This window comes from Sander vitreus, chromosome 11 (genome assembly GCF_031162955.1).
Source record: "Sander vitreus isolate 19-12246 chromosome 11, sanVit1, whole genome shotgun sequence".
NCBI lineage: Eukaryota > Metazoa > Chordata > Actinopteri > Perciformes > Percidae > Sander > Sander vitreus.
The window spans coordinates 10,783,686-10,798,354 of NC_135865.1; the positions used below are offsets into that span (position 1 = coordinate 10,783,686).

Sequence of the window (14,669 nt, forward strand, 5' to 3'; positions counted from 1 at the left end):
CCCGATCCGTTCTGGGAGAGTTCTAGCCCGACCAGGCTCCTCTCCTTAACCTGTCTCTCTTAGTTACGCTGTTATAGTTCTAGACTGTCGGGGACTTCCTTCCTTCCTTTGACACACTGAGCTCCTCTCTCCTCTCTCTTTCCATTTGTGTGCATCCTTGTCCCAGAAATGCTTGTTACTAACCTAGCTCTGGGGAGTTTACTCCCCGGAGTACTTATGTTTTTTTTTTCACCCAGCATATTTCCTTGGATTAGGATGGCACCAAGATATTGGTTGCAGCTGTCGCCGTGATCCTACTGCACGCCCTGCTACACCCTGCTACACTCTGCTGAACCCTGCAGTGTCCTGCTGCGTCCTGCTGAACCCTGCTGCGTCCTGCTACGTCCAGCTATGCTCTGCTGTGCCATGCTACATCCTGTAACACCCTGCAGTGCCCTGCTATGACATGAACTACTACGACTACCATTTGTAGTCTCTGTTACATTATCTTTATTGTGACTATTTTTGCCACTGTTCATCACATCCCCAACCGGCACCGTCAGACACCGCCTACCAAGAGCCTGGGTCTGCCAAGGTTTCTTCCTAAAAGGGAGTTTTTCCTCGCCACTGTCGCACTAAATGCTTGCTCTTGGGGGAATTACTAGAATTGTTCGGGCTTTGTAAATTATAGAGTGTGTCTAGACCTACTCTATCTGTAAAGTGTCTCGAGATAACTCTTGTTATGATTTGATACTATGAATAAAATTTAATTGAATTGAAATATCACATTAGTTTTACAGATTGAAACATTACTGTCTCAATTTCCTTTAGCAAGACTGAAATGCACATAAGTGACTGAGATAGAAGTGGATCTCTAAAACACCATGACTCAATGAACCATATCATTAGTGAAGAATTACAAATCTATAGACAAAAAAACCAGCGTGGAGCTTTTTCATATATTTTTTAAAATCACTCTTTACAAGTACTATAAGTGTCTATATAGAAGCACCTGGAGACTTGTCAAATATAGAAATCTTTTTTAAAAAGGCGGAGAGCAATTAACCGAATGTACTCAGACAATCATACCCTGTAATATCCTCAAGAAGACCAGTTAGTTGAACACATTTTTGAGAATATAAATCCTATGCTGCAAGAAGACATTGATGAAAGTGGTTTATTATTGTTATTCCTATTAATATGATTGTGGTTGTGTGGTATGGATAACATCTCACAATTTAAAAGGGTCTTTTCTCCTGAAATTACAGATATAATCAGTAATGAAGTTTCTTCTGAACTTACCCGGTTGCATTGTATTTATTTCTGTCCATCCTGGTTTCTTGATGTTTGATATTGCCAATATGGCCCTGTCCCATTCCCATTTCTGTAACTCCCAAACATGTTTTAATTATGAGTGGTTATTCCCTAACATAATTAAGCTTCAAACACAAATCTTCTGCTATGGATATTGCTTACCCATACTCATCTGGCTCCAGTTTGAGCATCATAGTAGACTGCTACATAAGGTGCAGTATGAAAGGAGCTTTAGAAAATATGATTTATATTTTTTAATCACAAAAAAAAAGATGTAATTCTTCCTTTTGTTATTTCTACTTTGAGAAAAAACACATTCCATCCAAGGGGTCAGACTGGTATAGTCATATTGGGATCAGTGACATCTGTGTGTGTGTGTGTGTGTGTGTGTGTGTGTGTGTGTGTGTGTGTGTGTGTGAAAATGAGAGATTGACAGCCCTGACAGTTTTGGCAGTTATATGATTCTGAGGTGGGCGTTTTGATTGATGCGTCTAAGCAGTCGACAACCCTTAGATTAAACCCTTCACATGCACACACACACACACACACACACACACACACACACACACACACACACACACACACACACACACACACACACACACAAACATATGTACATATGGAGAGAGAAAACCATGACTGTGCTAAATAATATAATTTATTCAACTGACCTCACATATGTTTACAACTATACTCTTATAGACACTGCATGAATAAATAAATAAATAGCTGTATTTCCCTATCAACAAACATCATTTTCAATGCTGCATTTAAAAGTAGACTAATTTGTTCCAATGCTTTTGTTATATACATTTATCACACAAAAATACATCATCATTGCAATTTACGACATATATCCACAAATGTGCCAGTTCAATGGCTGACAGAATCTTTTGTGTGTGTTCAGGTTTGTGAATGAACCTAAGCTACGACACACTCGTTATGAGGCTTATCTGATGAGGAGGAAAGTTTACATTCACATTTAAGTCCAATGAGATTGCCTGACACTTTGCATAGCATCAGACCAGCAGTCACCCCATTCAGTTTGAAGCTGACGTCGCCATGGTGGCAAAATCATAAATCTCTCAACTGTTATTAATGTTTTAGGGACGAGACAGGATCAGGTTGGGATTTAGTGTGTCTTACTGTATCTCAGCAGATATGGCGGCATGCCGGGATCAAGTCCCCTTTACTCTAAAGACTAACTATAAGGCCATTATGCCACCTTAAAGGATAAGGCTGGTGTTATACTAGATTTATAGATTATAACCAAAATCATCAATGAATCGATCCTACTAACAAGTATTGTCTGAGCAGCCAAAGCCTGATATAGCTTGTTTTGATGTGCTATAGAGCTCTTTTGTTGTCCAAAAAACGAGTGAAAACACACCAGTGAGCCACACTCATTGACATATTCTTCCATTAAGATTAACATTGGTACTTTTAGTTGTTTAAAGTCCTATATACTGCCTCCATAAATACCCAATAGGATGTCTAATGTGTATTAATCCGCATGGAAATAGTCCCCAACAAATGCACCATTTACTCCTGTTTGAGTAGTGTTTTCTGCAAACTACAGTGCCCCAACTGTGTAGGAAATTGTTCCTTAAAAGAAAATGACACTATATATTTATGATATCCTTTTAAAGATGTACGTCTTCAGTCAAAATAAATAGGCTTGCGGCTGAGTGCTACAGATATGGTCGGGAAGTCAGAGAATACTGTAAGACAGACTGACACATTGTTGGTTTTGGTCTTAATTGTTGACAATAAATAAAATACAGAATGTCACCAGCCTTATCCTTTAAGTGAAAAAGTGAAAAATGATTTCTAAATAAGTTTCCAAACCAAGTCATTGTCCATGGGTGACCATTGCATTAAGGCAAGTCCATAGATAAACACCAACAAACCACAACAATTCTGATTGATCAATTGTTAGACAACATAAACACAGAGAAGTCAACCGGACAACAGTAACACATAACAAAGCCAAAAAATCACTTCATAAAGTGACTCCTTTACACATTCTGGTCATACAGAGAAGCAGTGTGCCAGGTAGTTTGAAACAGCCAGACCTGGGGAAATGTGAGGACTGACGTTGGAGAATTTGTGTGAGGGTGCTCTATCAGTAACATTAACTTTCATCACTGTGTATGACACACTGTCAAACAAACCCTTAAAAACCGCAGTTTCAACCTTCTTTGTGGCATTAATCAAATGTCCGCAGGGCTAACCGACTGGGGATTGGATCAATAATGACCGGTACTACTGACACCATCCTGGGAGAAACAATCATTTCCTGTCTCTGCTAACCTGCTGTGGCTGGCCAGTCAATACAGGTTTAGGAAGAGCAAACAAACCATCATAGGCACACACACTGTTTCCAATGAGCTTTTGTGTGATCATTTTAAAGGATCATATCAGTCCTTTAAAATTATACCAATGAAGTATACTGTTTATTAATGGCAACCATTTTCAAAACTTACTGTTGTGTTTTAGATTTCTGAATTGTCATACTTTTCATGCTGCCATTGGGTTCCATTCATTTATTTATGAAAATGATCAAATGTGCTTTAATTGTTGTCAATGTTATTGTAATGTGGTAATGCTGTTGTAAATGCATATTAATTCAAAGATGTACGATGAAGATGTACGACACAATCATAAGTTTGCCAAACAATAAGATTGCAAATTGATTTTCACAACGTATGGGAATGAATGAAAGCCAAAGGCTGCTTAGAAGGTACACAGGAAAAACAGGTTTCTATTGGATATTTATCAGGGTGGTGTGTAATGAAAGCTGAGGCTCTTAAGAAATTACATTCATACATGAGGATTCTGCAGTACACGTTTTACGTCCAGTGCAAACGTCCAGTGCAAAAAGTGTGGAGTTCAAGATAGTGGAGGATGTTTAATGTGTTTGACTTTGACAACAAAGAGTCATGTTTGTGTCCCATTTTTATGTTTAAAAATGACCATTATCTTTTTTTAAAGCTGATATAATCAATATTTTTCTATTAAATAAAATAGATCAAAGGTTGATTATATGACTAATGACTATCAAATAACAGATAATTATCACCCAACTCTGCAGTCCGCAGAGTGTTATACAGTAGAGTCCTTCAGGCCATTGTTAGGGTTTTACGGGCCCACAACTTACGTTTTTTTGGTTCACTCTTACTACTCCCCTTGAGGCAGCTGTTTACAACAAAATGCTCTGATAAACCTGCTGTACACTACCTGTCATAGTAAGTGACTAGCTGGTGAACATATTGGAGTATTTAGCAGCTAAATAGCCACATATTTACAACAGAGCTAAAAGGAGAGTGAATATTGGACTTACATTCATCAAGTGGATCTTGATTATACCATTTTGTATTTGCAACATGGAGATATTGTTGGATTTCAAACATGTTGGCAGTGAACGTTACATTTATTTAAGACTGAACGTAATCTGCAGAATCATCCAATATCAACCTTCTGTTTGGCGAGTCAAGGGTTAGGTAATATGATGGCATGTGGTTCTTAATTCAACATGTCTGGGATTAGCAATTATGAGAGGAAATTTAAGAACAAGGTGAACATGACACAAAATGAGCAAAAAATAAAAAATTAAATATCAATGACAGTAACTTGCAAATTCAGCTCAATGTATCTAAGTATCTATACAACATATATCCTACAAATATTATTGCTCTATTAATACATTTACTTTATGCAAACTTACAACTCAAAGCCTGAACATTTTCTGGAGCATTCACTGCTTTGTTGCATGTGTACACATGTGCATGTTCATCAACACACACACACACACACACACACACACACACACACACACACACACACACACACACACACACACACACACACACACTGCTATTACGTGGACACGCATGACATGGACACAACTCCTTGGTTAGATATTGCACTATTCTCATTATCCACAGCAAACCCTTGTAGACGTCAATGTCCACTGCACTCACTCTTTGTTTTCCTCTGAAAGTCCTTAAATTAAAATAGATTCACAGAATCATGATTTAAAAAAAAGCATGAGTATGGTATGCTTGACACAGCTGATTGACAGTCAACGTCCTGGGATCTTAAAAAAGAAGGAGGCACCATGTAATCAGCATAAAACAAACTTGTGGAGTCACTTGGAAGCCACAGCAGATTTCTGTTGATTTGGCTTCCAGTGCGGCAGTAGCAAGTTTCCTGAAGAATGTCGATGCCTCTTGGGTTATTCCGTCGTCTTCAAATTCCTTGGTTTAGTTTTCTTTGTGCCTTTGTTGCCTAGTTTTCATTGAGTAAAGCCTCTGGACTGGATGGCCCATCATCACTGAGGACCTCAGTGTTGATGAATGTCCCAGCAAGTGATGCGCCCAGGGCCTGCTTGACCGGTGCCATCTCGGAAAGAATGATGTTATCTTGGTTGCTCACCAGCGTGGCTTTGTCCATGATCTCCTTGCTATGCTTGGACACCACGGCGTCCAGGAAGTCGTACTTGTGTGACCACATACCGCTTTCAAATAGGTACTTTGTCAGGTAAGAAAAGACCACATTTGCCAAGAAGGATGCCAGCATGGACATAGTCTTGAAGGGGAACCTCTGCTGGATAAAGTGCTCTACTTCCCCAGTGACGTGGTGGATCCTCTCCTGGTTCACCCAACCAGGGTAGTAGATGAAAGGAGGGAGTTTGAGATAGGGCTCCCCTCCACCAATGCGCAGCAAAAGACCAAATATATAGCCAGCCACAGAGCCATAGGTGTTGGTGCCCTTGACGAATAACACACTGATAAGTTGGGGAAAGATGATGACATAGACCAAGTCGGAGCTCAGGTACCACAGGCCATACACAGATCCTGTTAACAAAGCCATAGCAGTGGCAAGAGCTCCGAATACAAAGATGGTGAAGCGCATCACCCAAACTATCTCAGTATCTGAGGCCTGAAAGAGAGAAGAAAGACAGGGAAAAGGAAAAAGTGGATAAAATGTGGACGAGACAAGTTGAGAACGTAAGGTAAAGGTATGACAAGAGAGGTCAAATTAAAGTCCATAAAGTCTACAGATAAGCTAGTGGCTCTATGAGGCTGTACTCAGTGGTGCTTGAACTAAATGCTATTTTTCAGCTAAAATGGTCAAAATGAAATTGCCAACCTGCTGATGTTCATCATGTATCTTAGTTTAGTGTGTTAGCATGCTAACATTTGCTAATTAGCATTTAACACAAAGTACAGCTGAGACAACACATTCTCACTCCCAACGCATCAAAAAGCAACGCTTGGTTAGATGCCTTTGGCGTTTGTTACTGACGCAAAAAGTCTCCTTTAGCCTCTTAGTCAGACGCAGTGGGGCTTTCAACTAATCCGGCCTGGTCAGCACTCTTGGCGTACGTTTCAGTGACACGGGGGACAAGAACAACAAACCCTGTTCTCCTGGGTGAAAGTCATGTATTGTTTGACCCATCCACCACCCTAACCTCCCTCCTTATGTAGATTTATTTTTACGCGGAGACTGATCGGTATATCATTAGTTTTGCAAGTATTTGGTAACTAATTAATTCAAATTTTGACCAGATAATGGTGCTAGATGAAACATTAGAGGATCACCAAAGTTGTTACAATACGTGCTGAGGAGGACATGAACGTCTGTTTGAAATTTTGTTGCAATACGTGCAATAGTTGTTGAGACATTTCACTCAAAACCAAAAATGTAGAAGTCAGGGGATCACTAATGTCATCAGGATTCTCGATTCTCTGGGGACTGTCAGCGTCTGTACAAAATGTCAATCCATCCTATAGTTGCTGAGATATTTCGGCTGCTGGACATAGCCATCCCTAGAGGCTAACATCCCTAAAGGCATAACAGAGGCATAACAGTCACACGACGTTAGCGTGGCTAACATCAAGCAACATATTTCATATCAGTAGGACATATCTGTAATTCATTTTTTAGTTCTTTTGAGTCTGAGTTTGTCTGTTTGAATGTTGTCTGAAGCTTTGGGGTCTAGTTTTGTATGTTTACCAAGTACAATAATAATAATAATAATAATAATAATAATAATAATAATAATGATAAAACTACAATTGATTTATTGATAATTTGACTGACGCTTGAAACCACTGGTTTAAACAGTGCAGATGTGTGTTAGTATTATTTTTGGCACTCTTACCGACTGCCGAAAGGCGAGCTGATAGATGTTCCTGGCAAACATGGAGCTGGCTGAGAGAATGGATGAGTCTGCTGATGACATGACCGCAGCTGACACCGCCCCCAGACCAAAGAAGGAGATGTAGGGCGGGCAGAGGTGCTGAAGCACTATAGGAAGGATCATGTCTGATTGATCCTTATCCTTCGGAGGGATGGACCCATAAGTAGTCTGGTTCCAGTCTGGAAGAAGAAATGGAAAACTGTCAAAACTTATTGTTGTAAAAGATGCAGATGTAAATAGAAATATCAAGGCATATTTTTCGACATTATATATGTGCGAAATTGTAAACAATGACAAAAGTGCAGCGACTTGTGTGAGGCAATGACACAACATAACTAAAGTTGAGCAGGCTGTACTTGGCGCATGTTCCTATGTTGAGATTAATACAATTATGTTCCTGGCCAACTTGTGGAAGTTAAAGTGGACTGATTACAACATTGCAATATTTGTACTGATCCCTTAGCTTTTAATGAAAAAAGGTTAGACTTTGGGACATTGTATTATGCTCCCTCTGGATACACCTGCTTCAGCTGCTGAGAAACAAAAAGCCTCCACATGTCTGTGTGTTGGAATACAGCAGGGATTATCAATGGAATGCAGTGCTGGTCGCCTAAATACAGGAAAAAAGCCACAGTCGTAAGAGGAATGCCAGAAATAATGGATAATGATTGAAAACATGACATCCATGCAATATTAACTATAGTTAATAAACTGGTTTGTGCCTATTGGATTGCTAAGCCTAAAATGAAATATGAGTCAGTATTGTAAAATACATGTTGTAGTTCAATTGCATTTTAATTGTACATTTTACTAATAATTATTTAATTAATAATGAATTATGTGTGCGGGAAGCCATTGATTCTAACGAGACATTTTGAACAGATAAACTACAGAAGGGGAGATAGCACTGAATACAATTTTGGGGATTAAAAAGGAAATATTCAACAAAACCTACAGCCATGCTCTGTGAAGCTATACATTGGCACAGCACTGCTTTAAGTTAAATGCTAACATCAGCAGGCTAACATGCTCACAGTGACAGTGCTAACATGTTGATGTTTAGCAGGTACAATACAGCATAATGTTTACCATGTTCTCCCCTACAGTCTCCATCATCCCATTCAGTGGGACAACATTTATTCTACTATCTTTCCCCCTTAAACCCCGTGACATCCTTCTATCTCTCTCCACGTTTTTTCATCCTTCTTATCCTGCTCCAGAGGTCTACAATCTGTGTCTTCCTCTCCTTCCCCTGGATATTTACAAGCAGTGGTTGATTAGCGTTGGTTTTACATGAAACAGCTTCAGACGGACCAAATTAATTAGCTCCTCTTCAGATGTAATATTCACTAAATCGGCATGGTCTGATGACTCTCTCCTCTGCCAGTCGTGACAGGATCCATCTGATGTTGTTTACCCTCCAGATACTGTATGCATCTGCATTTACACACTTCACAATAAAGCTGCTGGGGTGCAAACACCCTAAGAAGGCATTGTGTTCCCTTTGATCACAACTTCATGTTTAAATAAAGAATCTGATTCCTGGAGGTTTCAATTGTCTTGTGATCTTTCATTAACTGATTAATCAATGTCTGTGTCTGTGTGTATCCACATCATTCATGGATTAGTGTTTATGTTCATCTGTGATGACAGCTGCAATTCATGCATTACTGTCTGTGTGTGTGTGTGTGTGTGTGTGTGTGTGTGTGTGTGTGTGTGTGTGTGTGTGTGAAATAGAAACATTGGGTGCAGTTTGGTCATTTCTGTGTCATTTGTAGGCATCAAATCCAGATGAAAATAAAATGCAATCGTTGCTATTTGATCAATACTGAATCAGAACTTGGCTTACTCAACAATCTAATTTAATTTATTTGAATAGTATTTACTCATTGAAGCTGTAACAAAGAATGTAACAAAACAGAGCAAAAAACAAGTATTAGTATTCAAAAAAACAAAATCAATTTTTCTAGTCACAGCCACACAGCTTCTATGTATTGCTGTTTTAGTTGCATAAAATACATATTATAGCAAGAGCTCCACGTTCTCACATTTCAGAAACTAAACTCCTCGAAATACCTTTAACTGTGTGTGTGTGTGTGTGTGTGTGTGGGTGTGTATTTACCAGTGGAAGCCCCTATAGCTCCTATGAGGACAGAGGGTACGGCCATGACCAGGCAACCGAAGGCGGCGAGGAAGGAAAGGACCTGGGCGTAGGTAGCTGAAGAGGCAGAAAGAACCCGTTGAAAATAGACCTGCCAGGGAATCCCCCCCAACATCTAGAAACAGAAACACCAGCGTAAATACAGACACCAAACCAATGCATAACAGTCACACACTAGCACAGCTCTGAAACTTACTCAACAAATGTGACAAATCTGTTCCGCAACTGTGCTTTCAGTTATTCTAAATGATACTCCTGTACTGTATCTTAAACAAATATACTCCAATGCCCTGTTCCTTAAAGATACTGTATATCTTGCTGATTTAAATCCAGCTCTGTGTCATAGCAGTGTGTGCAGTGTGTTTAAATGAACAGTGTTTGGCTTCCCTCCGTGGCACCAGTGCACAGAGCTCCGACGGGAGGTCTGCCGAGATGCGCTGGATGACAGGAAATGTGTCACGGAGGTCTGCCGAAGTCCGCTGTTCCGCTCCGCGGGAGGCTCCGTGCACTAAGCCAAACGCCTTAAAGTATCCCTTTAACTGCACCACTTCACTTAAACCCCCTGCCCGCAACGTTTGACAATCAAAATGTGTATGCAATTTACTTTACAGTAATATACTTTCTCTTAAAGAATCTTCTAATAAAAAAAAAGACTTACCAGCAAACAGAAATTGTCCGCCCAGAGCCATTTGTCTTCAGGCTCAATCTTCCCCAGCCAGGGTGACTGGTAGATTACTTCCTTGGCTGTAACACTGATGTCCGACACCGCAGGATTGGACAGGGCAAAAGGCACGCTGATCCACTGACGGAGAGGAGGGTATCACAATGCAAATATTATTAGTGTTACATAGATATTCTGGGATTTTAATATGTTTCTACTGTCAACGTTGTTGACTCTGACATTGGATTTCAGTTTCACTTATTGTTCCACAAAGTTTGATATCATTTTAAGATTAGGCACACTGTAGACTAGTGTCTTTAGATGTAAATCAGTTATGTTCCTGCCAATGTGCCACATCTCTGAAATAATGAACAATTAATACACTTTAATCAACATTTTGATCCGATTTCACATGTGTATATAGATGCTCGATATCTTTGGGTGTTTTCAGCAAGAAAATGGCCACAAACACCTCAAATATTAGTATAAAATATTGTCTAATGATGGCTTTACGTTTTGAGAAACATACAGTACAGGTAATGGTTTTGGCCTTCAGTCTATATTGGTAAAAACTATTTACAATGCTGGAATTCCTTGTCACCCTTAAATCCCTGGCTGGGTAGATGTTGAAAGTGAAACTCACCAAGCCCAAAAAGATACAGAAGAGCTGGACCACATCTGTGTATGCAACAGAGTAGAGTCCTCCAACAAGTGTGTAGAAGATAGCTATCAGGGCTGATATCACCACCGACATGTTGATGTTTATGTCCACGATCACACTCAGAGTGGCACCTGCAGGACAATATGTTCAGTTCATGAGTTTAGACTTAGAATATTTTGTGTTATTATTAAATAAATCCTGTCCAATAATCACCCACCCAGGGCAGATAAAATGGCTGCAGACCAGAAGATTTCTCCCATGAGTGCGGGGATGAAGAGCAGACCGCCCATCCTTTTTCCATACAGCTGCTGGAAGGGATCCAGCATGGTGACGTATCCACGTGAACGCATAGGCTTGGCAAAGAAAAGGCCACCTGAATGATGTCAGACATTAAGATAAGGCAGAAAAATAGTGTAACAAGTGCATTGAAGTGTGTTTTCCAGACCCTGAATCAATGAAATTGTATAATATTACTTACCTGAGACGAAATTTGTATCTGGTGCGTAATTTATATATCATGACCGTATAGAACTGTTTGTCTCTGGTTGAAACACTATAGCATTCTTGTTGTTTATACATATAATATACTGAGGACCAGTGTTGTGTTTTTGCTACACTACTACATCATACTATGCTATAACTGCTAAAGTACCCTACTGTAGTATTCAAAACAGCAAATACTTGACATTGGTTTCAATTAATTTATCCAATTCAATCAATCAACTTATTGTCATAGTTATGTTTTTTTTCTTTCCTGTAGTAGTTTTCGGCACTATACTTTATATACACTTGCTTTTTGCAGTAAATTAAAGAAAGGGCTAATACAAAGACACAGGTTCTTACCTACTACCAGGCTGAGAGCGTAACCAAAGGGTGCCTGTGCCCAAGCCAGGCCGTAGTCTGGCAGGTAGACATACTCTGCTGTCCCGTTGATGTAACCCCCACCCACCCAAGTGGCTGAAATCAGGACAGGAAACACAAGTTAAGTTTGTAAAAAAGACTTAGTTTGTCAGACTAGTTTAGGGAATGCCATGTTGCATAGCCTAATGTTAATTCTAACAAAAAAGAGCCCTAATAAGTCATGGTTGTCTATTGGGGATGATTTAGCAATGATCGAACACCAAATCCATTTTGTGTTGGGAAAACAGAGCTGTATTTAGAACCTCCCAAAAAAATAATGCGGGACCTCCCTCTCACTTTTCAGTCATCACGTATTTTACCTTTAAGTGCCCAGACATTTAATGAATGTAATAATGAAAGTTGGGGTAATAATTTACATTTGTGCTGTCCATGCGTAAAAGACGGAGTTGGTGGAACGTATTGTCTTTTTCTGACCTCTTATGACACTCTGGTCATATTAAACACCTACCAACAAACACAAATTCAAAGACTTCCCGTAATTAACCAACTCACCGGTCATTGTGAATCCACCAACGAACAATCCGATGTCCCTTCCACCGACCATGATGCTCTCGCTCCGGTCTCCGCTCTCGCTTACACCGGAGTTCTTGTTCTTCCACGCGGCCCAGATCCCCACAACCAGAATCAGGAGGTAGAAGATCACGATAGCCACGAGACCCCAGGCGTGGATGGCCATCTTCCTTTCGTCCGCTTCCTCCCGCCGAGATCAAGTGCGCGCGGAGGACTGGAATCTCATGGAGAGAACTTTGAAGAAGACAAAAAAGAAACACATTTCTATGGACTTGACTTCGATCTGACATAAATATTTCACAGAAGCCTCACCTTGTGCCACACCATTTTAGACGTTCCGCAATTAAAGTGCTTCCACGCGCATTAGGCTACATGGAAATGTATGAAAACAATGATTAACCTAATGATCAACTTTAAAACACTAATGCTCAGACAATGTATTTGAGACTACAAAATTCTTAAACGCTACACATTTAATTTGTACTCAGTCTGAGTTGATGAGTGACCACATATTGCATATTACAAACTGGCACCCAGTGGTTTCCATCCAGCTAGAGAATACAAAGTCATTCAAATGTGAAAGTTCATGTTTTCTACGCACCGATCAACTACATTTGTCCAGCTGTGACAACTATAAAATCCCTTGTTCACCAAAGTAGTAACATAAACAGAAATTCTTGCCGAACTCAAGCGGATGTTTTTTTTTCAGTTCAAGTATTAAATGGGAAATCACAATAAGAGAAAAATCTAATTCAAATTTACCTACAAATTACAATTAAGAAAACAACATCAGGATAATCTATAGCCCACATTTCAGACTGAAAAACGCCTGTATTTTTCGAGTCTAATTATAGCCTCCACTCAGTAATGTCAAGTCCCTGCATCCAATACATGTAACCAAAATACGCAGAACTGCTTGTACATTCCTGCTCGTTGGCCATATATTTTACCCAACATAATCAATTAGCCTATTAGACAAAGGACCAGCTTGTGCTGAACGCTTCTCGGATTTTAAAAATTCTGAAATAATGTCGTGCCTTTTCCACTTTGATATCGTTTAATATTTGAATGAAAGATCATATTTGAACTTGTTCGGTAAAAGCTATGAAGAGTAGCCGTACCTTACCGTGTCCACATACTGTAGCAAAGGAAGATGAACAACCGGCACTCCATAATGTGTCACAAATTTAAAAGATATGAATTAGAAAAAGAAAAGAACAACTAGAAACAATAATATTATTATTGTGACATTTTTTTTACGCGCGCCTTGCTGCCTCACTTTAATTCCAAAAATGGCTTTCTCTAATTATTGTGCCAGTTTACTCACGCAGTGCCTGTTACATTTAAATGTATTCGTGAAAAGTGTTCAGGCTGCCCTGTAGCATACTATGATTTGAACATTTTGGACCGACATGGTTTTGTTTCGTGCGTTAAAGTCCATGAATGCTTCCCAAATGTAACGCAGCGTCAAAAAACTGCGAACCATTAACCAGAGGAGACCTAAAACAGATGCATAAGGGTTTTATGTACTATGTTCTTTTATGTACTATGTACTGCATCACTAGAATCAAACCTGTGCGTTTCAGCCCCCCGTTGCGCTGACACCATGGTTCCAGGAGGCCGGTATTGCATTATTGATCTTTCTTAAATCAACATCTGCCACTAAGGTCAAATGCAGTTCCAGCCAGCCAACACATATTAGTAAAATAAGACAATATTAGAAACTGACATTATCTTACCTTTCCTTTGAAGAAACAAGTCTAAATAAATTACAGAAGCAGGGCCTCCAAAAGAATAATTAAAAAGTGCCAAAGACGTGTGGAAAAGTGTTAAGGTACCACAAAGTAATCCTCTTGTACGACCAAACACAATTCTCCTATGTTGTTTTTAAGTCACCAATGCTTGTCGGAAAGGGAGAGAGAGATAGAGAGAGAGAGAGAGGGAAAGAGCGAGGGACGGGGAGAGAGGGTGGCGGTGGGTGGAGATGAATGGGAGTGGTGGGTTTATTGGGTGCTGTCAGGGTGAGTAGATGGTGGATGGATGTCTTCCAGGGCAGGACGAAAATAGACTAATAGAGAGTGGCGTGACGCACAACCTCTTCGGGAAAGCTTTCCAATATCATAATATCATATAGGCAATGGATGAAACCTTTACTCTGCCAGGTTACATTTCAGGCCTGATTTACGATCTTGCTTCGCGATTAAAGCACTTCGCGTTTATTCTGCAAACGCTGGCTGTATGGTGGTAATGCTGA

General features: G+C 39.8%; 1 protein-coding gene across 1 annotated transcript; it reads right to left on the reverse strand.

The window, feature by feature from the left end:
* Positions 1-5,583: 5,583 nt before the first annotated feature.
* LOC144525753 (high-affinity choline transporter 1-like) lies at positions 5,584-12,581 on the reverse strand. Its single transcript, XM_078262814.1, has 8 exons — positions 12,398-12,581; positions 11,828-11,941; positions 11,202-11,357; positions 10,967-11,115; positions 10,321-10,464; positions 9,624-9,777; positions 7,463-7,680; positions 5,584-6,237 (listed from the first exon to the last, which is right to left on the reverse strand). Exons 1-8 carry the CDS (start codon positions 12,579-12,581, stop codon positions 5,584-5,586), a joined length of 1,773 nt encoding a protein of 590 aa, XP_078118940.1.
* Between the last annotated feature and the right edge of the window lie 2,088 nt (positions 12,582-14,669).

Bases quoted from the DNA above. Each gene is read 5' to 3' on its own strand.
- LOC144525753 (XM_078262814.1), bottom strand. From the start codon at position 12,581: ATGGCCATCCACGCCTGGGGTCTCGTGGCTATCGTGATCTTCTACCTC. The intron at 11,116-11,201 runs GTGGGTGATTAT...ATTGTCCTGCAG, and splicing joins AGCCATTTTATCTGCCCTGG to GTGCCACTCTGAGTGTGATC. The intron at 9,778-10,320 runs GTAAGTCTTTTT...TTCTGTTTCTAG, and splicing joins CGGACAATTTCTGTTTGCTG to ATGTTGGGGGGGATTCCCTG.